Source organism: Hordeum vulgare, chromosome 7H (assembly GCF_904849725.1).
Source record: "Hordeum vulgare subsp. vulgare chromosome 7H, MorexV3_pseudomolecules_assembly, whole genome shotgun sequence".
Taxonomy (NCBI): Eukaryota; Viridiplantae; Streptophyta; class Magnoliopsida; order Poales; family Poaceae; genus Hordeum; species Hordeum vulgare.
In genome coordinates this window covers 117,800,665-117,824,521 of record NC_058524.1, presented here as the reverse complement: position 1 = coordinate 117,824,521, position 23,857 = coordinate 117,800,665, and the positions used below count along the sequence as shown (strand labels likewise).

Genomic DNA, 23,857 nt, shown 5'->3' with positions numbered 1-23,857 from the left:
ACTATTAGCATGACTTATCCCATGTCCTCAGGAACAAAAGTAACTACTCACAAAGCATAATCATATTCATGACCAGAGAGGTAATGAGTAGCATCAAGGATCTGAACATAAACTCTTCCACCAAATAATCCAACTAGCATCAACTACAAAGAGTAATCAACACTACTAGCAACCTTACAAGTACCAATCGGAGTCGCGAGACGGAGATTGGTTATAAGAGATGAACCAGGGTTTGGAAATGAGATGGTGCTGATGAAGATGTTGATGGTGACGAGTCCCCTCTGATGAGAGGAGTGTTGGTGATGACGATGGCGATGATTTCCCCCTCCGGGAGGGAAGTTTCCCCGGCAGGATCGTCGTGCCGGAGCTCTAGATTGGTTCTGCTCAAGTTCTGCCTTGTGGCGGCGGCGCAACCACGAAAAAGCTCCTCCTTGATTTTTTCTGGACGAAACCCTCCATATAGCAAAAGAGGGAGGCAAGTGGGCCAGTGGGCTGCCCACAAGCCCCCATGGCGCGACCTGGGGGGTGGCCACGCCGTGCAGGCTTGTGGGCACCCCCTGGCCCCTCTGGCACTTCTTCGGCCTAGTATTTTTGATAAATCGGGGAAAAATTCCTCGTTGATTTTTACGGCGTTTGGAGTTGCGCAGAATAGGTATTTCAACTTTGCTCCACTTTCAGGCCAGAATTCCAGTTGCCGGCATTCTCCCTCTTCATGTAAACCTTTGCAAAATAAGAGAGAAAAGGCATAAGAATTGTACCGTGAAGTGAAATAACAGCCAAAGAAGCGATAAATATCAACATGAAAACATGATGCAAAATGGACGTATCAACTCCCCCAAGCTTAGACCTCGCTTGTCCTCAAGCGAAAGCCTAGCTCAATAAATATGTCCAAATATTTAGGGAGAGAGGTGTCGACAAAACAAGATACGAACATGCATGCATCATGATCAAGCTCAGAACAGCAATACCAACATATAATCTCTCATGCTAAAGTGATAATTCCTTCACAAAGTAAAGCATGGATCAAGAACCTTACCGAGAAGTAACAACCGATAGCCTTTAGTCATTGAAGCAATTGCAATTTATCACAACATCAGAAAGAGTCAAATAAGAGCTTGTAAATCTAATACACATAGTCAATCATTCTTTCGTTCTCTACAATTGCTACAAATCACGTGGTACTCATGAGATCAAAGTTTCAGCTGGACACAGAGAAACATAGGGGCTTACAGTTTTGCCTCCCAACTACTTACCTCAAGGGTAATGTTAACAATAATAATTCATGAATGCCTTCCTCCAAGTTGACATATGAATATAGATCTTTCCCAAGCATATGACGGAAGCCAAGACAAAGGCGAAATAAGGAATTGGTGAAGATCACCATAACTCTTTCAAGGGCAAAAAGTAAAGGTACAAGATAGGCCCTTCGCAGAGGGAAGCAGAGGTTGTCATGCGCTTTTGAGGTTTGGATGCGTGTCCTCTTAGTGCGGAGGGACGTCACTTTATATTGCCTCATGTGATAAAGAACTTTATTATGCAGTCTGTCGCTTTTATGTCTTCCTCATCACAGGTTCGTATAAATCTTATTTTCCACACACTAATAGATCATACATATTAGAGAGCAATTTTTATTGCTTGCACCGATGACAACTTACTTGAGGGATCTTATTCAATCCATAGGTAGGTATGGTGGACACTCATGGCAAAACTGGTTTGAAGGTTTATGGATGCACAAGTAGTATCTCTACTTACTGCGGGAGGCTTGGCTAATATGAGGCGGAAGGAATTGTCACATGCTAAGGGATCTCTAAACATATAACATTGTTCGGAGCCAAGCAAACACAATTCATTACGTTGTATTCCTTGTCCAACATCTACTTCTAGGCATGTAATAGTTTAGTGAGTGTTCACAATCATAGATGGTATCAGAGATGATATATTTATATGTGAACCTCTCCTTCTTTATCACTTCCTATTAATTGCAACAATGACCAAGGTCTACGTTTGCCTACCCTCAACAAGTTTCAATCCTCATTCTTTTTATATGTGAAGCCATCACTTCCCATAAGATCATTACATGATCTTTCATGCTTTTGTTCTATTCTCACTCTTTTGATCATGGCAAGAGGCAAAGCCCTTCAACTAAGACACTCTTTATTATATGGCTCACGAGCAAGAATACATCGGGGGTGACACAAAGCAAAACTCAAGACTAAAACACTAAGACTTTTAAACTAGGAGAGAAAAAGAAAACTGAAAAGGAAAACTAAAAGAAAGGTAAAGGCAAAACATGTGATGGTGATACGATACCGGGGCAACTCCCCCAAGCTTGGCAAAAGCCAAGGGGATTTCCCATACCAATGTTCAGTTGTCTTCCTTTGGTGGTGATGGTGGTGGAGTTGTTAAAGAGGTCATGAGCTTGTTTAATTTCCACTTGAGTATAAAATTCTGCTCCCTTAGATCATCATTTTCCTCTTCAAGCTTCAACACCCTTTGGCATAATTCCTCCTTACTCTCCTGCAAGAAACAAGAAGGGATAAACAAGGTCTTAGGCTTCTTCCTTGACCCAAGGAGGCTCGACTTCTTGAACTCCACATGAGTGCGTTCAGGTTGAGGTAGAGGAGCCTCCTCTTCATCGAAACTTGTTTGTTCCTTCCCCTTGGGATCATAGTCTTCTTCCTCATCAGTGGTCCAGCCATATGGATCAAAGTCCCCATAGACCTTGGGGTTATCAAGGTAATCAGCCACATAGCTCTCCCCCTCCGAATCCTGAGAAGACAGCTTGACCTAGATCTGCGGCAGAAAACAGGCTCGAAACGAAAAACAGAGGAAATCTACGTGATGCAGGGGTCAGACCAAATGGAAGTATATATAATGATTTTTTCCAGACCAGAAGGAGTACCCTGCATGAAAACGGAGTCCGGGAGGCGCACGAGGTGGCCACAAGCCCTCATGGCGCGGCCAGGGGTGGGCCCGCGCCATGCAGGCTTGTTGCCTCCTCGCGCACTTTCCGGACTACTTCCAATTTTTTTATTTTTTTCAAATATTCCAAAACGGATAAAATTTCCTACTGGAAAAGTTTTGGACTCTGTTTTCTTACCGAATCACATACCTCTTCATTTTCGGAGTCTGAAACAGGCTGATAAATATCCCTTAGGTATTCTTCCGGAGTTATGGTATTGACAATATTGCTTTCAACATTTACGGGAGTACCTGAGATATAATGCTTGATTCTCTGCCCATTTACCACTCTCGGACAATTACCTTACGTGTTGTTGATCTTGATAGCACCGGAACGATATACTTCCTCAACAACATAGAGACCTTCCCATTTAGAGAGAAGCTTGCCTGCAAAGAATCTTAAACGAGAGTTATATAGCAAGACATAATCACCTACATTGAACTCACGCTTTTGTATCCTCTTATCATGCCACCTCTTAACCTTCTCTTTGAACAACTTGGCATTCTCATATGCCTGAGTTCTCCACTCATCAAGTGAGCTAATGTCGAATAACCTCTTCTCACCGGCAAGTTTGAAATCAAAGTTGAGCTCTTTGATTGCCCAATAAGGTTTATGCTCTAGCTCAAGAGGTAAGTGACATGCTTTCCCATACACCATTTTGTACGGAGACATGCCCATGGGATTCTTATAGGCAGTTCTATAAGCCCACAGTGCATCATCGAGCTTCTTAGACCAATTCTTTCTAGATCTGTTGATAGTCTTTTGCAGAATCAGTTTAATCTCTCTATTGCTTAGCTCTATTTGACCACTGGACTGAGGGTGGTAGGGAGACGCAATTCTATGGTTGACATCGTACTTAGCAAGCGTTTTACGGAAAGCACCATGAATGAAGTGTGAACCACCGTCGGTCATTAGATATCTAGGGACTCCAAATCTAGGGAAGATAACTTCTTTCAGCATCTTGATAGAAGTGTTGTGATCAGCAGTACTAGTGGGGATAGCTTCTACCCACTTAGTGACATAATCAACAGCAACTAAGATAAGCGTATAATCAAAGCCCCAGACATCAAATGGTTCAATGACAAGTGAATAGTTCATAGGCATTTCCTGGAGTTTGCTAATATTACCTATTCTTTGACATTCATCACAAGACAATACAAACTTACGGGCATCCTTGAAGAGAGTGGGCCAATAGAAACCTGATTGCAATACCTTGTGTGTAGTTCTATCTCCCGCGTGGTGTCCTCAGTAGGCCTCGGAGTGACACTTCTGTAGGATCTGTCCCTGTTCATGTTCAGGTACACAACGTCTAATAACACCATCTACTCCTTCCTTATAAAGGTGAGGATCGTCCCAAAAGTAATGTCTCAAGTCAAAGAAGAATTTCTTCTTTTGCTGGTACGTGAAACTAGGTGGTATATATTTGGCAACGATATAGTTTGCATAATCAGCATACCACGGTGCACTACATGAAGCATTGATGACATTCAATTGCTCATCGGGAAAGCTATCATCAATAGGTTGTGGGTCATCAAGAACGTTGTCCAACCTAGACAAGTTATCTTCTACTGGGTTATCAGCACCCTTTCTATCGACAACGTGCAAATCAAATTCTTGTAGCAAGAGAACCCATCTAATAAGTCTAGGTTTAGCGTCTTTCTTCTCCATAAGGTACTTAATAGTAGCATGATCAGTGTGAATAGTGACTTTGGAATCAACTATGTAAGACCTGAACTTTTCACATGCAAACACGACTGCTAAAAATTCATTTTCCGTAGTGGCATAGTTTCTCTGGGAACTGTCTAGAGTTTTACTAGCATAGTGAATCACATTCAACTTCTTGTCAACTCTTTGCCCTAGAACAACACCAACAACATAATCACTAGCATCACACATGATCTCAAAAGGCAAGTTCCAATCAGGTGGTTGAACAATAGGTGCAGTTATCAAAGCCCTCTTAAGTATTTCGAAGGCTTCCTCATAATCATCGTCAAAAACAAAAGGAATATCCTTTTGTAAGAGATTGGTAAGAGGCCTAGAAATCTTAGAGAAGTCTTTGATGAACCTTCTATAAAAACCAGCATGACCAAGGAAACTTCTTATCCCTTTGATATCTGTGGGGTATGGCATTTTCTCGATTGCATCAACCTTAGCCTTATCGACTTCAATACCTCTTTCAGAAATTTTATGTCCTAGGACGATGCCTTCATTAACCATAAAGTGGCACTTCTCTCAATTCAAGACAAGATTGGTGTCTTTACATCTCTGCAAGACTCAATCAAGGCTGCTGAGGCAATCATCAAAGGAAGACCCGTAAACGGAGAAGTCATCCATGAAAACCTCAACAATCTTTTCACAAAAGTCAGAGAATATAGCCATCATACATCTTTGAAAAGTGGCAGGTGCATTACATAAGCCAAAAGGCATACGTCTATAAGCAAGGGTACCAAAAGGGCAGGTGAAAGTGGTCTTCTCCTGATCAGATTGTGCAACTGGTATTTGGGAGAAACCAGAATAACCGTCTAGAAAGCAGAAGTGTGTGTGTTTAGACAGTCTTTCTAGCATTTGGTTGATAAAAGGCAAAGGATAATCATCCTTCCTAGTGGCTTTATTCAGTTTCGTAAAATCGATCACCATCCTATAGCCAGTGATAATCCTCTGTGGGATCAATTCATCCTTATCATTAGGGACAACGGTAATGCCTCCCTTCTTAGGGACGCAATGCACCGGACTCACCCAATCGCTATGAGCAACATGATAGATGATACCTGCTTCCAGGAACTTTAGTATTTCTTTTCTTACTACCTCTTTCATCTTAGGATTCAATCTCCTTTGATGATCAACAACTGGTTTGAAATCAGGATCAGTTTTAATCTTGTGTTGACATAGAGTAGGACTGATGCCCTTAAGATCATCAAGAGTATATCCAATAGCAGCACAATGCTTCCTCAGAGTTTTTAATAACTTCTTTTCTTCATGCTCTGAGAGGCTAGCACTAATAATAACAGGATATATCTCCTTTTTATCAAGATAGGCATACTTAAGAGTATCAGGCAAGTGTTTAAGCTCGAACACAGGATCACCCTTTGGTGGGGGTGGATCCCCAAGCAGTTCAACAGGCAAGTTATTCTTAAGGATAGGATATTGTTCTAAGACAACTCTATCTATCTCATCCCTTCCATCCATATGCATACCATTTTCATGCTCAAGCAAGTATTGCTCTAAGGGATCAGTAGGAGGCACGGCAATAGGGGCTAAGGCAATAGTTTCATCCCTACTAGGAAACTCCTTTTCATGAGATTGTCTACCAAATTAGAGAAATTGAACTCATGTGACACACCTTCAAAGCCAACAGTGACAGTTTGCTTCTCACAATCAATATGAGCATTGACACTATTGAGAAAAGGTCTACCGAATATGATAGGACAAAAGCTATCTTGTGCGGTAGCAAGAACGATGAAATCAGTAGGATACTTTGTTTTACCACACAAGACTTCAACATCCCTAACAATTCCCACAGCGCAGATAGTATCTCTATTGGCAAGCTGAATAGTGACATCAATAGGCTCTATCTCAACAGGTGCAATCTCATCTCTGATCTCATCATATAAGGATTGAGGTATTGCACTAACACTAGCACCCACGTCACATAAGCCATGATAACAATGATCTCTAATCTTAACAGAAACCACAGGCATGCCAACAACAGGCCTATTTTTGTCTCTAGCGTGAGGTTTAGCAATTCTAGCACCATCTTCACAGAAGTGAATATTATGTCCCTCAACTTCTTTAGACAGAAGATCTTTGATAATAGCAATGCTAGGTTCAACTCTAATTTGCTCAGGGGGTGTAGGTGTTCTAATATAGCCTCTACATATCACAGTTGAAGCTTTAGAATGATCCTTTATCCTAATAGGGAAAGGTGGTTTCTCAATGTAAGCACTGGGAACAACAGGATCACTATAGGCAATGACTTTCTCTTCAACTGGAGTGGGTTTAACTACATTGACTTCTAAAGGAGGAGGATATTTAAACCACTTCTCTTTGGGGAGATCAATATGAGCAGCAAAAGATTCACACAATGAAGCTACTATCTCAGAGTCAAGTCCATACTTAGCGCTAAAATCACTAAAGGTATTTGTCTCAACAAAGGATTTAACGCAATCAAACGTGAAATTCATACCTAACTCCTTACCTTCTTCAAGCTCCCAATCTTCAGAGTTGCGTTTAATTCTCTCCAATAAATTCCATTTGAAGTCAATATCTCTCTTCATAAAATAACCGGTACAAGAAGTGCCAAGCATGGTGCGATCATCATGAGAAAGCCGAGCATAGAAGTTCTGAATAATAATTTCTCTCGAGAGCTCATGATTGGGGCATGAATATAGCATTGATTTAAGCCTCCCCCAAGCTTGAGCGATGCTTTCTCTGTCACGAGGCCAAAAATTGTAAATATAATTTCGATCACGATGTACTAAATGCATAGGATAAAACTTTTGATGAAATTCCAAATTCAATCGATTGTAGTCCCATGATCCAGTATCATCACATAGCCTATACCATGTCAACGCCTTATCCTTCAAAGATAAAGGAAAAACCTTCTTCTTGACCTCATCCTCGGGCACACCTGCAAGCTTAAATAAACCACAAACTTCATCTACATAGATTAGATGCAAGTCTGGATGTGATGTTCCATCTCCTGTAAAAGGATTAGCCAGCAGTTTCTCAAGCATACCCGAAGGAAATTGAAAGCAAATATTTTCAGTAGGTGCAGCAGGTTGAGGACCAACTCTTTGTGCTTCCGTTCGAGGTGAAGATACCTCGAACAAGCCCCTCAAAGGATTAGTATCCATAGTGACAAGTGACACTAAATTTCAGCACACTATATGAATGTTTCCTTACCAAGTTCCACTTACCAAAGGTGCTTCACTCCCCGGCAACGGCGCCATAAAAGAGTCTTGATGACCCACAAGTATAGGGGATCAATCGTAGTCCTTTCGATAAGTTAGAGTGTAGAACCCAACGAGGAGCAGAAGGATCTGACAAGTGGTTTTCAGCAAGGAAATATGTGCAAGTACTAAAATTGTCGGTAACAAGTGATTGTGTGGTGAGATGATTCGTAGCAAGCAAAAAGTAACAAAAGTAGCAACGGTGCAGCAAAGTGGCCCAATACCTTTTGTAGCAAGGGACAAGCCTGGACAAAGTCTTATAGGAGGAAAAACGCTCCCGAGAACACACGGGAATTTCTATCATGCTAGTTTCATCATGTTCATATGATTCGCGTTCGTTACTTTGATAGTTTGATATGTGGGGGACCAACGCTTGGGTACTGCCCTTACTTGGACAAGCATCCCACTTATGATTAACCCCTTTCGCAAGCATCCACAACTACGAAAGAAGAATTAAGACAAAGTCTAACCATAACATTAAACTAGTGGATCCAAATCAGCCCCTTACGAAGCAACGCATAAACTAGGGTTTAAGCTTCTGTCACTCTAGCAACCCATCATCTACTTACTACTTCCCAATGCCTTCCTCTAGGCCCAAATAATGGTGAAGTGTTATGTAGTCGATGTTCACATAACACCACTAGAGGAAAAACAACATACAACATATCAAATTACCGAACGAATACCAAATTCACATGACTACTATTAGCATGACTTATCCCATGTCCTCAGGAACAAAAGTAACTACTCACAAAGCATAATCATATTCATGACCAGAGAGGTAATGAGTAGCATCAAGGATCTCAACATAAACTCTTCCACCAAATAATCCAACTAGCATCAACTACAAAGAGTAATCAACACTACTAGCAACCTTACAAGTACCAATCGGAGTCGCGAGACGGAGATTGGTTACAAGAGATGAACTAGGGTTTGGAGATGAGATGGTGCTGATGAAGATGTTGATGGTGACGAGTCCCCTCCAATGAGAGGAGTGTTGGTGATGACGATGACGACGATTTCCCCCTCCGGGAGGGAAGTTTCCCCGGCAGGATCGTCCTACCGGAGCTCTAGATTGGTTTTGCTCAAGTTCCGCCTCGTGGCGGCGGCGAAACCACGAAAAAGCTCCTCCTTGATTTTTTTTTGGATGAAACCCTCCATATAGCAAAAGAGGGGGGCAAGTGGGCCAGTGGGCTGCCTAGAAGCCCCCATGGCGCGGCCTGGGGGTGGTCGCGCCGTGCAGACTTGTGGGCACTCCCTGGTGCCCCTCTCGCACTTCTTCAGCCCGGTATTTTTGATAAATCGGGAAAAAATTCCTCGTTGATTTTTACGGCGTTTGGAGTTGCGCAGAATAGGTATCTCAACTTTGCTCCACTTTCAGGCCAGAATTCCAGTTGCCGGCATTCTCCCTCCTCATGTAAACCTTGCAAAATAAGAGAGAAAAGGCAAAAGAATTGTACCGTGAAGTGAAATAACAGCCAAATAAGCGATAAATAGCAACATGAAAACACAATGCAAAATGGACGTATCAACTCACAAAGTATTTGTGTTTCATATAGTGTTTATAAGCAGTCTATGCTCAATAGCCCCTGAGCCCTATGTGAGTTTTGAAAGAACTCATGTGGGGTTCAAAGTAGTTCGGAAAAACATTCCTAAAAATGTTGCTCGTAGCCCCCAAGACTCTGGTAGCATGATAAAAACGTCCTAGCAAAGTATTTCTAAAAAATTCGAGAACTTTGGGAGTCTAAGAATGCCTTTCTTCAGGCCTCGACCTCGGCAGCAGCCCACAAATCCATGAAGTTGGCGGAAATGAACCGGAAATTGAAGGTTTCTGAAGAAGAGCTCGACCGCTTCAATAAGCGGTTTGATGACGCACAAACTAAGCTTTTTACGCTTAGTTTTCACATAATAAGTGAGGTGTGTAATATATGTGCCTTTAAATGCAATTTATTTGCATGATAATCATAGCTGCCGCTGCTGACGTTGAGAGGCTCAAAGCCGAACTGTACAAGGCCAATCAGGAAGCTGTCGAACAAAGAGCGGTGACCGAACAGGCTGCGGCCAAATGGTTGACGGTCAAGTCTGCCAGCTATAGGCACGAGGCCAGGATCACTGAGGTGGAGCAAGAGCTCAAGGACGCCATCACTAAAAATGAGGTCCTTGAGCAGAAAAATAAAGAAAAATCTTCCTAGCTATCTTCGACATCTGCCGCACTCCAAGATGCGCGGAAGGAGGCACATAGTCATCGGAAGAAGATCCATGAGATCAAGCAAATTGCAGATGGTAAGAGATATTTACTGCGATATATTTTTGGCGGTAAAAGGTTTGCATTGCTTACTCGAGTATGGCATTCTCCAGGTACGTTTGTGGATCTCTCGAAGAGTGCGGCTGATGCTTCGAAGCATTATGCATCCCAAGAGGGTGAAGCCGAGCAAAGGATGTTCTGGGCGCAGTTTCAAGCCCCCGAGCAACCCCTGTGTGTTTCCGATTAGCCAAAACAACTGATGGAGCTACGCAAGATGGCAGAGACGGCCATGAAGGATCTTTGCATCAGGCTTTGGCCGACAAAGCCATTGTCGAGCAACTATTTTGGCCTGGTGCAAAAGCTCAGCGTCGTTGCGTCCCAGGTTGACATCATGAAGCGCTCTCTCTGCATGGAGGGAGATCGAATGGCCTTTGCAAGAACCATGATGCATTGGCCAAAAGTGGAACCCTCCAAGATGACCACCACACCTCCATCGCCTGGAAAAGAACATAGACGCCCCGAGCTATACTTCTCCACTGCAATGGAAGACGCTCTCGCGACAGAAGCCTAGTGCTCCAAAGATGTGATCTTTGAATGAAAACCTTATCCTGTAATAGTGGTTAAATTTTTGTATGATACAATGGTATTTACTTTTGCATGGTATACCGTGCATTATTTTGTTTTTAATTTTAACTCCTGTGTGGTCGCTTTAAACCTAGAAGTTTCCAGTCATCAGCTTCAGCCCCTTTGACAGATGCTATCAGAGTTGTTTTTGGCTTCTGCATTGTTATCCTTAGCCAACGTGTTGGTGCCCTAGGACGGTACCGTGGGAGAAAATAAGGCAATTGGACTATGTGGCTTTATGTCTTTCACTTAACCATACAAGTTTGACCGCAGGGGCCAATTAGAGCCCCATGGTAAATCGTGATGTTCGGCCATACCACGGTGTAAAACCCATTATCACTTGGTTTGTATGACTTCAAACCTTTTTGCATAACGCGATGAGCCCTCGTCGGCTCTTTAATTTAATATTTGTCTTTGGATCGCAGACTAGTTCTCACTTATTATGCTAGTCAGTTCTCGGCTTTCTCCCCTGAGGTACTTAACCAGGCCAGCTGGAAGTACAATCGCAGCGGTTCTCCCTTTACCCTTTTAGCCAAACGAGCGGAACATAAAGGGGTAAGCACACGAGCAGGGCAACCCAACTATTGACCCAAGACATAATTTGGAACAAATGCATATAACGCAAATCCAAGATTCCGCACACATATAATGAAGAATAGCATCAGACTGATTCTAAAGGTGGCCATGAAGGCCAAGCCCCCCCCTCGTTGATTTGGCCAGTATCATCTTAACATGTGCATAAAAAACAGGCTTGTGTTAGTGTTTGAGAATGAGTTCGAAAAAGGAAGGCGGTAAAAGGGTGTAGCAAAGCTCATGAACCGGAAAGAGTGTTCCTTATTTCCGATTAACTTGTATTCGCACAATCCGAATTCATCAAGCAACTTTTTATAGATAAGAAAAAAGAAGAAGTTTACAGGGTAAAGGTTTACACAGGGTTTTATAACTGGCTTGATGTCCCTTACTGTGCCCCTTCATTATTTGGGAAGTACTCCTTGAAAGGGGGGAACGTCGGCGAGCGGTCCTTGAACAAAGGTGTTTTTGAGAAGCTGCTGAAGTGTGAGTAGCTTGACGCAAAGTTGGTCCTGTTGGGGAACGTCGCATGGGAAACAAAAAATTTCCTACGCGCACGAAGACCTATCATGGTGATGTCCATCTACGAGAGGGGATGAGTGATCTACGTACCCTTGTAGATCGTACAGCAGAAGCGTTAGTGAACGCGGTTGATGTAGTGGAACGTCCTCACGTCCCTCGATCCGCCCCGCGAACAATCCCGCGATCAGTCCCACGATCTAGTACCGAACGGACGGCACCTCCGCGTTCAGCACACGTACAGCTCGACGATGATCTCGGCCTTCTTGATCCAGCAAGAGAGACGGAGAGGTAGAAGAGTTCTCCGGCAGCGTGACGGCGCTCCGGAGGTTGGTGATGACCTTGTCTCAGCAGGGCTCCGCCCGAGCTCCGCAGAAACGCGATCTAGAGGAAAAACCGTGGAGGTATGTGGTCGGGCTGCCGTGGAAAAGTCGTCTCAAATCAGCCCCAATACCTTCGTATATATAGGTGGGAGGGAGGGGACCTTGCCTTGGGGCTCAAGGAGCCCCAAGGGGGTCGGCCGAGTCCAAGGGGGGAAGGCTCCCCCCCCCAAACCGAGTCGGACTTGGTTTGATGGGTGGGAGTCCTTCCCTTCCTTCCCACCTCCTTTTTTTTCTTTCTCTTTGATTTTCTTTTGTATGGCGCATAGGGCCCTTTTGGGCTGTCCCACCAGCCCACTAAGGGCTGGTGCGCCACCCTCATGGCCTATGGGCTTCCCCGGGGTGGGTTGCCCCCCCAGTGAACTCCCGGAACCCATTCGTCATTCTCGGTACATTCCCGGTAACTCCGAAAACCTTATGGTAATCAAATGAGGTCATCCTATATATCAATCTTCGTTTCCGGACCATTCCGGAAACCCTCGTGACGTCCGTGATCTCATCCGGGACTCCGAACAACATTCGGTAACCAACCATATAACTCAAATACGCATAAAACAACGTCGAACCTTAAGTGTGCAGACCCTGCGGGTTCGAGAACTATGTAGACATGACCCGAGAGACTCCTCGGTCAATATCCAATAGCGGGACCTGGATGCCCATATTGGATCCTACATATTCTACGAAGATCTTATCGTTTGAACCTCAGTGCCAAGGATTCATATAATCCCGTATGTCATTCCCTTTGTCCTTCGGTATGTTACTTGCCCGAGATTCGATCGTTAGTATCCGCATACCTATTTCAATCTCGTTTACCGGCAAGTCTCTTTACTCGTTCCGTAATACAAGATCCCGTAACTTACACTAAGTTACATTGCTTGCAAGGCTTGTGTGTGATGTTGTATTACCGAGTGGGCCCCGAGATACCTCTCCGTCACACGGAGTGACAAATCCCAGTCTTGATCCATACTAACTCAACTAACACCTTCGGAGATACCTGTAGAGCATCTTTATAGTCACTCAGTTACGTTGCGACGTTTGATACACACAAAGCATTCCTCCGGTGTCAGTGAGTTATATGATCTCATGGTCATAGGAATAAATACTTGACACGCAGAAAACAGTAGCAACAAAATGACACGATCAACATGCTACGTCTATTAGTTTGGGTCTAGTCCATCACGTGATTCTCCTAATGACGTGATCCAGTTATCAAGTGAAAACACTTGCCTATGGCTAGGAAACCTTGACCATCTTTGATCAACGAGCTAGTCAACTAGAGGCTTACTAGGGACAGTGTTTTGTCTATGTATCCACACAAGTATTGTGTTTCCAATCAATACAATTATAGCATGGATAATAAACGATTATCATGAACTAAGAAATATAATAATAACTAATTTATTATTGCCTCTAGGGCATATTTCCAACAGGTCCTTTATGGTACCTGCACGTGTCCGAGGACGTTTATGACCGTAGTTTGGTTTAGCCGAACACAAGGTCTCACGTATTGGGCAGGACTTCACAAAGGCGAGGATGCGGAAAGGCTTTGCGCTGGAGTCGAGATGATTCGCAATGGGACCATGATGTTTATGAAAGTTTGCAAAAACTTAAGGAAGATTGATGCGGATCGATGAAGTCGTCATCTCCGGCCGAGGAGGTCTAGGAACTGGCCATATGAAGATATGATGATCGAAGCATCTTCTTTTGTGTTACATCGTGCTAGACTTTGAGCATGTGTTTGTTAGTATTGAACTGGTGGTAGCCTTTTGATTGTAATAGGTCTAGTTGATGTTTACGTGTTGCCTAGGTTTTCTCCTCATAGCGTCTCTTTTGTTGTTGGGCAAACACGGTGGGTTTTCTAGCGGTGCTTTGAACTCGCTCTCTTCTTACCCTTTCGTTCCTGATTTTGATGTCACACTTTGTGTTTTTGTTCTAGTAATGAAATGGGGAAAAGTCCAGTTAAAAAAAAATGTTTGTTCAACGACTTCATTGCTGAATCAGATAACATCAATAATACTTCTAGACTGACGAGACCTACTCTTGAAGCAAATGTTCGACAACATCAGGTTTGCTCATAGCTTGGTTAAACTTTCGGGTTCTATATTTGTGGCTAGGCTATCCACTTCCTTTGAACTTCTCAGTTAATCAATAACCTATTTCTATATGATCGAAAGGACATGACAAGAAATTTTCCCATTGGCAAAAATCTCAGAAAATGTAGTATTAATTATTTTTTCCTTGGACAGAGGAATCGAAAGGGGGCAGATTCCAAAGAGCAAATGACCTCACAAACCAGCCAAAAAAAGTGCAAACTAAAAGAGGCAGGAAGAAGCAATCCCTGACCTACTTTGGAACCAGCAAGAGTTTCTCGCGAAAAAGAAAAGGCAGAGAATTCTTCAGATCAGACCGACCAATCCGACAACGCGGTATACAAAGGATAGATCACGAGAAAGGGACGGATCAATTCTGCCCTGCGTGGCCTTGCGCCGCGCAGCGGATCGCATCGCACGGCGGCCAGCCGCTCGCCGGATTCCATTCCGCCATATAAAAAAGCGGCCTTTGCCACCCATCCATGGCGCTTTCCTCCCGTCCCTTCCCGGCTCCGCAGCTTTTCGCGTCGCGCTGCAGCCAGCGGGGTGACACCACGGCGGACCAGAGTCCATCCATATAGCGGAGACCGGAGAGCGCGACAGGCGGGCGGGCGCAGCCGACCAAGAAAGGCCGAGAGCAACCAACACTGCGGCACCCTGAAATCCGAACCCACGCCACGCGCGCGGGCGACATCCTTCCTTCCAGAAGCTCTCGCAGATCCATCCGGCCATGGCCGCGGGCGCGGCGGGCGTGCCGCCGGCGCAGCTGGGGTCGCTGTGGTCGACGCTGGAGGACCAGCGTGGGGCCCGGGGGGACGTCCCGCTGCTCTCGTCGGCGTGGAGCCTGCCGGGCTCCCAGGCCGGTGGCGGCGACAGGGGGCCCAAGCAGGGCCTGCTCCGCCGCGCCGGCGCCGCGGTGGCGGGGGCCTGGGGCGCGCTCTGCGACGGGGCGGCCGAGATGTGGGCGTTCGCGCGGGCCGACCCCCGGAAGCCCGTCTTCGCGGCCAAGGTCGGCCTCGCGCTCGCCCTCATCTCCTTCCTCGTCTTCCTCCGCGAGCCGCGCGACATCGTCAGCCACTCCGTCTGGGCCATCCTCACCGTCGTCGTCGTCTTCGAGTTCAGCATCGGTAACACGCCCAGTCCAGGCCGCTTCTCCGCCATTTCTTTCTCACGTTCCGTTGCGACGGTTTCTGTGCTGTGCCGTCATTGGTTCGACGTCTTGGAGGAACACATTCCCCGTGACTTGACCTCGTAATGCTAAATTTAGGCCTCTGTCATGTGCCCTATTTATGCCCCAATTCATCAGTGACTGGAGCATGTCAATTTTTAATCGGGGGTAAACATTTTGCCGTGCTATTCTGATCAGATTTGCGGATCAGAAGTTCCTGTTGCAGTGAAGAACACACGAACCTGTCAGGCTTAGATTTCAGGAGTGTAAAGTCTATGTCAACAGCCTCTCAACTAACAGAGAAGTCTGTCTCAACATCATTTAGAGTGAGATATTTCACCGCTAAGGGACAGAGAGAATTTGTCTTTCATCATGTCCTGTCAATTGACCTTCTATTATTGCTGGTGATGCAAGAAACGTGCACGCTACTATCGAAACTGGAGATGACCTTGTGATAAGTAGATTAATCTAGCGGTGTTCCTATAATTTATATTGATCGCCGGTAGATTCTTTCTTTTCTGGATTGTTTAGATTCTGGGCCACCACTTAGAAAGTGATCTAGTTGCCTTTTCTTTAGGAAAACGTCATTAGTTTATCTATGGGCGATGGAAAGCACCGCTAAATTTTATTGCTGGAGATTTTACTTGGGACCACGTTGATCTTGGACCTGTTGTAGAACTTACTATATGGAATGGTAGAAACACACATGACTGAAGAAATGAATGTTTTTCTGAAGACAAACTGCTGTTTGACCAAAGGTACCCGTAGTTCTCAACTGGTATTTTATTTTCTGTGATGCTTTCTGGTCTTCCATAATATCATTGTGATGCAGAAGTCAACCATAATGGTAGTGGTGTTTTTGAATTTTATATCGTTGGCTTCATGGCTTGCATGTTCGTCCTTTAGCCTGCTTGTTTGGCTCTGTATATGAAGTGGTTATGTCTTTTTTACCTAGTTATATTTGGTAAACTTTTCACAATGAGTGTTTGAAAGTACCACTAACCTCTCGTGATTCCAGTTGAATGATTGGGACCCCTTCATTGTAGTACCGATTGTAGAACTCACACAGATGTACGCTCGCACATTATGCAGTTCCTAACATGGACCGAAAGGTGCCATCGCTGACTTGCAGTACTTCTTAGTTAGCATTTAGTGAAGACTGTTTCTTACTCATGTGCATGTCTGGTCTTCAAAATATCATTTCAATACATAAAGCATCAGTTATTTATCACTCTGTCTTACCTCGATCTCAATACGGTGCTCTGGTCCACTATTATCAGGTGCAACATTGAGCAAAGGTTTCAATAGGGGATTAGGGACACTTACTGCAGGAGGGCTTGCTCTAGCAGTTGCCGAATTGTCCAAAAACCTGGGTGCATTGGAAGAAGTGATCCTTATTATGAGCACCTTTACTGTTGGTAAGCATTGTCGGCATGCTGCGATCATTTCCTGGCGCATTTCATATAAGCGTATCTAATTTGTAGTCTCTTATTTTTATGTGTTTTGCTGCTAGGTTTCATGACAAACTTGGCAAAGCTACACCCAAAGATGAAGCCTTATGAATATGGATTTCGTGTATTCTTGTTGACATTCGTTTATGTCATGGTCTCTGGGTACAACACAGGGAAGTTCACTGACACGGCTGTAAGTAGATTTGTATTGATTGCTCTTGGTGCTGCTGTCAGCCTGGGAATCAATATAGGTATTTACCCAATCTGGGCCGGAGAAGATTTGCACAGTTTGATCGCAAAGAATTTTGCTGGTGTTGCAAAATCCTTAGAAGGTAATAATACCACACCCCTACCCTTAAAAATAACAATGCTTAGTTTATCAACTATACATTGCTAAAAAAGGTAGAAAATATTAGTTGTGGTATCATTGCAACACCGTAGAGTTAGTGTATCCCTCTTTATTCTAAAACTGTCTCCAAATGCAGCATCCGCACTAGGCCACATTACTCTAAAAAGAACAGTTGCTGGGTTAAATTGAGGATCAGTCAAGCCCGTTAGATCTGGGCAGTTGGGACTTCCATGTCCTTTGGTTAAAAGACACATCCCTTGGTGAGAGGACAATTAAGATGTCTCAGTTTGTAACTTTAAAATATTAAGACACTCCCCAGAAAACTAATGTACCAAAATTTAACATTTCAGTTGGTTTATTCACTTAAATAACATTTGGATTTTATAACTCGATGCTTAAACATGAAATTTTTTATATATTAATTCAAAATAAACTCACTAAAACATTTAGTAAGACCGGCAGCAAAGTGCGGGCTTTACAGCAGTATACGTCTGAGTTTTATGCCTTTATTGACAATTCGGCTGTTCACTCTAGGCTGTGTCGATGGATATCTGAAATGCATGGAGTATGAAAGGATTCCTTCAAAAATTCTTGTATATCAAGCTTCTGATGATCCTCTATATAGTGGGTACAGGGCAGCTGTCGAGGCATCAGCACAAGAGGAAACCCTGGTTCGGTCTTGCTTTAAAGCTAACCTTCTATTTAGATTATCTCACCTTTTCTGTCAATTTTGACTCATTTCTTTTGTATGTGCTCTAGTTAGGTTTTGCTATATGGGAACCACCCCATGGTCCATACAGAACGAGGAACTATCCTTGGAAGGGTTTCACCAAAGTTGGTGGAGCATTGAGGCATTGTTCCTTTGCAGTCATGGCATTGCATGGTTGCATTCTTTCAGAAATTCAGGTTTGCTAATTTAGTTTACTCGACAACCTGTTGAAGTTCTGCACCTATTGTCTACCTAAACAAATGTATATTTGATTTTGAATTGTAGGCACCACCAGAAAGCAGAAGGGTTTTTATCTCAGAAATACATAGAGTGGGCAGAGAAGGGGCTAAAGTGTTGCGTGAGCTTGGAGACAATGTTAAGACAATGACCAAGTTGAGGTCTTCAGATATTCTATTGGAAGTCCACTTGGCAGCTGAGGAGTTGCAAAAAAGGATTGATGAGAAGTCATATCTTCTGGTGAACACTGAAAGATGGGACACTAGCAAGCGAGCTGAAGGAATAAAAGATGCCATGAATGTAAACAGCGCCGTCGCAAAAGAAAATAAGAATGAGGTGACGGAACCTACCATTGCCGATCAAACTTCGGCTCAACATTATAAGAGCTTTGCTGCTGCTTCGTTTCTTAGCCGATATGATTCATCAGCAACTATAGACGGCTACAAGACGCTATTATCATGGCCTGCTCGAAGATCGTTCCATCCAAACTTACCGCTTGAAGACGAGGAGTCAAAAACATATGAAAGTGCAAGTGCCTTGTCCTTGGCAACATTTGCCTCGCTCCTAATCGAGTTTGTTGCCCGGCTACAGAACGTTGTTAACGCATTCGAGGAGCTGAGTGAGAAGGCTAATTTCAAGGACCCTGTGGAGGAGCCTGTTACAGTTAGAGTGGATGATGGCGGGGTTCTCGCTAAAATATGCAGATCTGTTGGGCTGAAGAGTTGACGTCGACGATGACCCTGCAAGGTCCTTCCACCTGGAAATCTTGTCACTCACTTTTGTGGTCCAGTTTGTTTAATAATTTTGGACGATGACATGTGTATAATACTAAACCCGTGTGTGTGCAATGAGAAGATTACTGGGTGCACCGCTAATGGAGCTCCTGTTTGCCGTTACTAAAGCTATCAACTATGGTAACATTGTTGATCCTTGTATTTCTAAGTTACTGTGTTTAAGCACTCTGTAAATATCATGTTACTCTTGGATAGTTGGTAGTTGCACGTTCAGCTCGATGTCATGTATAATTTGTGCAAGAGAGATGTTTCCTGACCTACTTGATGGTGTGAAGGTAGCTGTGTTTCAGTTTGCTCATGAGTCACCATAATGCTTTTGTTGTGAGCTTGCTTTTAATGCATTTCTATGCTTTGGTGCACTCTGCTAAAGGGTGTGATGTTGCTTTCCATGTGTTGGTGTGGTTTGTTTGGACATCGTTTGGACATGAGACTTATGTTGCTTGAGTTAAACATTATGTGTAGTCTCCACGCAAAATTCTATCAACCAAAAACTCCTGTATATTGGACAGAAAATACAAAATAAATAGATCAGAAATCACATAACTGCTACTCATTTGAAATTGATATGCTTCACCACTTAGTCTTACAAGTGGATGAGATATACTCTACAGCATACCCATAGGTATACAGAGTTCTGCTTCTTTGGTATATATACAGCAGAGAACAATTAAAGGTACTGGCTATATCTATTCACCTTTCTTCCAATTTGGTTTTCCTATATCCCTTGTTTAACTACATCCATCATATGATTATGGCAGCTTCGGACGCAGAATTGCGCGTCGAAACGATGAGCGCATGGTCAGGCAAACGCGGGGCGATCATCTGTCTGTGCCATTTAAAGAAGTTGACTGCGCAATGCCCTCGAAAGGAAGAATGGAACCATGCTTGCTTTCTGTGGTCTAGCGCAGTCCGACTGAGCCCATCCGATCTGATTCGCATCGTTGTCATACGCAACCAACTTCCCACGGAGGGAAACATCTGCAACAAGCAAAGGGAGAGAGAGATGAGCTTGACAGAGATGGTTAGTGAAGCCATGGAAATGTGGGCACACAAACGGCCGGTCGCTACCTCCAATTACTATTGTTGAACTGTGGCCAATCTCTGTTCCATCAAGCACCCCTAGGCAGACATTGCCCTTGTCCTGAAAATGAGGTACAGGAGAAGTATGATGGCGATGAACTCCGTGGAGGAAATGAGGCTGAAGTGATTGCTGGGGGTGCCTATCAACTTACGCTGATGATCAAGTAGTTCTCAGGAGAAATCTCGAACGTTCTTGGGATCACGAGCCATGTTTTGCTGAAATGCAGAAGCAAGGGCTTGTGCAATTGCTTCACATCATCCACAGACCTGAAAAAACGCGCAGTGTCATTTATCAGAAGGGCAGGATTATTTCTGGTGAAACATGAAGTTGTTAATTCGACACCCCTTCCGATGATCAAGAAAAACAGATTTTCATCACATTACCTCACTGGAAAATTAGGCTTCATGCAGAAAGGTAGCGTCTGATCTGATTCATCGCGTACAAAGCCTGGAGAGACCGCTTCAAGCTGTTGAATTACAGAATCATAATCAGGTATAAGCAGCATGGAACTGAACTCATTTCATCTGATGGAGAGAGTTAATGCAAAAACTCACGGAAGTAATCAGGCTTGTGTATATTTCATGTGGAAAATAAGTGTATGAGCTCCCACTGTCGAAGATCACTTGAGTCAGCTTCCCAGCCTGCTCTCGCACATTAAGCTCCTGACCTCCGTAGTTTACTTTCTGTACTACCGTGCTGTACACGTCCCTGACAGTACACAAAATGCAGAACTTTCAGTCAGGTATGCGTTCTAACCAACCGCAGCAAAGTGAACTTTCATATAATGGATCACAAGAAGCGCAATGTTTTTATGCGTGGTAAAAGGGAAATCTGTGTCACGGAGCAATGCATGAACACACTCTAGTTCGACGGTGTGATGTGCTATCAATTGCTACGGCTACTGTATAAGAGGAGGCCATTTTATTTGTGGAAGCGACGCAAATATCAGAAAGAAGTAAAGAACAAAGCGACATTGCAGAACAGGTGGGCAAAATTTCCATTTGCAGTTTGAGTCCTGAGAGCGACAGGAGTTGGTTAAGATTTCTCGAAGATTTGCCGCAAGCAGAGCACGCCGTATCCCGTCGAAGACGACACGGGGTATCACGGCATTCATGGGAGAAATGATGGCTACATGTGAGAATAATCTTGAGGCAAAGGAAGGGGGAGGACTCACTCTGGACCGTTGCGGACGGGAACCCATGTCATTCCCCATCTGGGAACGTAATCATCGCCGAGAAACATGTAGGCACTACCGCTGGGATCCGTGGCGATGCAATGGCCGAAAACGTTGGAGATGATCCCTTGCTTGGCTAGCTGGGTAGGGAGGCTCATTGCCCCGTTGCTGAGGCCAAGGATCCCATCACTACTTGCTGGTGAGCCCAGAAGCTTTCCTTGCTGATCATGTGCACACCTAACAGATGGTACACAAAATGGGGAGTTTGTTAGTGTGCAGACATCACCACCTGTCTCTGAACATTGAGCATGTTTGGTTATCGGAAAAAAAGGGCCATGCCGTACCCGAAGACAAGGTCCATGTTTTCCCTCTCGCCGTCTGCGGTGATCAGCTCCATGTTGTCCCTCGCAAGCACGCCGGCAGAGGAGCTTCGGTCCGCGTACGCGATCTCGTAGTCGCATTGTTTGCAGGTGTCGCAGTAATTTTGGTTGCCTTGCAATTCCTGGCAATGTGAATCTCTAGGGGGAACTATGTTTTCTTTTGCAGGCTTGTATAAAGGATGAGGCCCCTGTAACAAGATAAGAAGTGAACTTTGGAAATCAGGCTCATGATGGAACACTGGAACCAAGACATTCTCGGAAATTGCGTCGAGGGCGAGTTCTTGACACGAGAAGAAATGTGACTGGAAATGGCAGTGCCCACCTTTGTGCAGTTTGTGCAGGGTGCATCACACTGGATCCACGTCAAGGCGCTCCCAGTATCGACGTCAAGAAAATAGGGCCTTGCGGGATTGCCAATGTTTATGGAAGTGTAGTACTGCCTGCATATTAGCAATCAGAAGAACAATGCCATGTTAGTATTAATCATGTCACTGAATAACAGGACTTTGTCAAAGATTAGTCATGCGGACGGAAAGATTGATCTGAACACCAAAATGTTGACTTTGAGAGGTTGACGGTTATGAGTCTTGCTTGTTGGTTTATACTAGTAGCGACATGCCTATATCTAAATACAGGCTTGTGCTATTTTAATATGTCGAGGGTCAAATATGCTTGTAACCCAGCATGCATGACAGGACAGGAATGCAACATTCCAAAGAACAAATCCCCGTTGGGCAACTGGTTGGCTAATTACCTTGACTAATTCCTGCAAGGAAGGGTTCAACTCACTCATGTCTGGTCTTTTTGACAGGTCATTCATGTGAATTTTTTCGTGAAAAACATTTTTTAAATAAGTAGAAAAAAATGAGATATATGCGCGGTCCAATTTGCAAACATGCAGTCTATGGGGAAAAAAATCTGTGAAAAATAAAGGAATCTAAAAGTGAAGATTAAACTGACAAAAAAAAATGTTAATCCAACACAAGAAATCCCTGGAAAATGTGATTGAGAAACCTGGAAACGGCAAGAAGGCAGGAACCAAATGCATGCGCACCCGATCGGCAAGGCCAAGAAACAAACTTGCTTTCGTCGTAGGAGGATACAAAAAGAATCCAAGCAGCGGAAAGGAGCAATTTGTGCCTTTAGGCGAAAGGGATTCGGATTCCTGCGCGGCTGCGCCGGCTTGTTGTTTCACGCACCTCTCCGGCAGCACGGCCGCGGTCGAGCCCTCCTCCGCCGCGGCGGCCTTGAAGCTGACGCCGGCCGCCGCAGCCATGGGCTTGGGGTGCAGCGGCAGCAGGAAGGACGAGGCGCGCCCGCCGCCCCATTTCCAGTCCTCCCCGCCGGAGGAGAAGGAGTAGAGGCCGTAGCAGTGCGCCGCCGCCGCGAACGCCGCGAGCACCACGAGCGGCGCCGTGGCCAGCCGCAGCAGCCTCCACGCCCGTCTTCCCAAAGCCGCCTCGCTCCCGGGCGGCGGGTCCCGGCCCGCGTCGGCGGCGCGGTCCGGGAGGGCGATCACGACGACGCCGTGCAACGGCGGCGTCGTGTCCTCCCCCGACAGCAACGGCGTGGCCGCCATCTCCGGCGAGGCCGATAGAGAGATGGCTCTGCTCTGGCTGCTGCAAGCGAGAGGGGAGGAGGAGGAGGTGGTGGTCGTCGGCACGAAGGAAGGGAGGAAGGCGAGGTGGCGACGCGATGCTTGGTTTGGGTTGTGTGCTTTGGTTTGGGTTTGGTATATTATCGCTCGCTCGCCGGCTGCGGCTGCGGGGTTTGGATTCTTGCAGCTGTGCGCGCGGGTTGTGCGTGCGAGTGCGAGTGCGACTGGGCCGCAGCCGTGCCCGGTTGACTTCTTCTTAAGAAGGGAAGGGGAGAGGAGAGGAGAGGAGGGCGGGGCTGGAATTGGAAGCTACTCAGTAAAGTTTGCAGCGGCAGCGGCAAGGCGCTGGGCTGTCAGTGATGTTGCTGGCAGTGAGGCGGTCCTTGTCGTGGCCGCTCTCCTGCATGCGTGGCCGCTTCTGTGTTGCTGCTCCTGTTGTTGTTGATCCGGAGGCCGCACTCGCTACCGTTGTGGCTTGGCGTGTCGACCGGGGGTGGTGGTGGATGACCGCTGGAATGTGTGGACCGGCGGTGCATCCCACTTTTCACCTCCTGCACTCGTGCATCTGTGGCGCTCTC

General features: G+C 45.1%; 2 protein-coding genes across 3 annotated transcripts; one reads left to right on the top strand and one right to left on the bottom strand.

Annotated features, from left to right (window-relative positions):
* The first annotated feature begins 14,604 nt into the window (after positions 1-14,604).
* LOC123413294 (aluminum-activated malate transporter 9-like) lies at positions 14,605-19,307 on the top strand. Of its 2 annotated transcripts, none has more exons than XM_045106235.1 (6): positions 14,605-15,466; positions 16,788-16,925; positions 17,021-17,290; positions 17,842-17,978; positions 18,067-18,213; positions 18,302-19,307. In XM_045106235.1, the coding sequence occupies exons 1-6, from the start codon at positions 15,070-15,072 to the stop codon at positions 18,977-18,979; spliced, it is 1,767 nt and encodes a 588-aa protein (XP_044962170.1). In that variant the 5' UTR covers positions 14,605-15,069; the 3' UTR covers positions 18,980-19,307. The 2 variants fall into 2 exon arrangements, with proteins under 2 accessions (XP_044962170.1, XP_044962171.1); XM_045106236.1 differs by lacking the exon at positions 14,605-15,466 and adding an exon at positions 15,479-16,265.
* A 275-nt stretch (positions 19,308-19,582) lies between these two features.
* On the bottom strand, positions 19,583-23,521 carry LOC123413293 (aspartyl protease APCB1-like). Its single transcript, XM_045106234.1, has 9 exons — positions 22,882-23,521; positions 22,005-22,122; positions 21,647-21,870; positions 21,303-21,539; positions 20,683-20,836; positions 20,512-20,594; positions 20,280-20,394; positions 20,116-20,188; positions 19,583-20,025 (listed from the first exon to the last, which is right to left on the bottom strand). The coding sequence occupies exons 1-9, from the start codon at positions 23,259-23,261 to the stop codon at positions 19,883-19,885; spliced, it is 1,527 nt and encodes a 508-aa protein (XP_044962169.1). The 5' UTR covers positions 23,262-23,521; the 3' UTR covers positions 19,583-19,882.
* Positions 23,522-23,857: the final 336 nt, after the last annotated feature.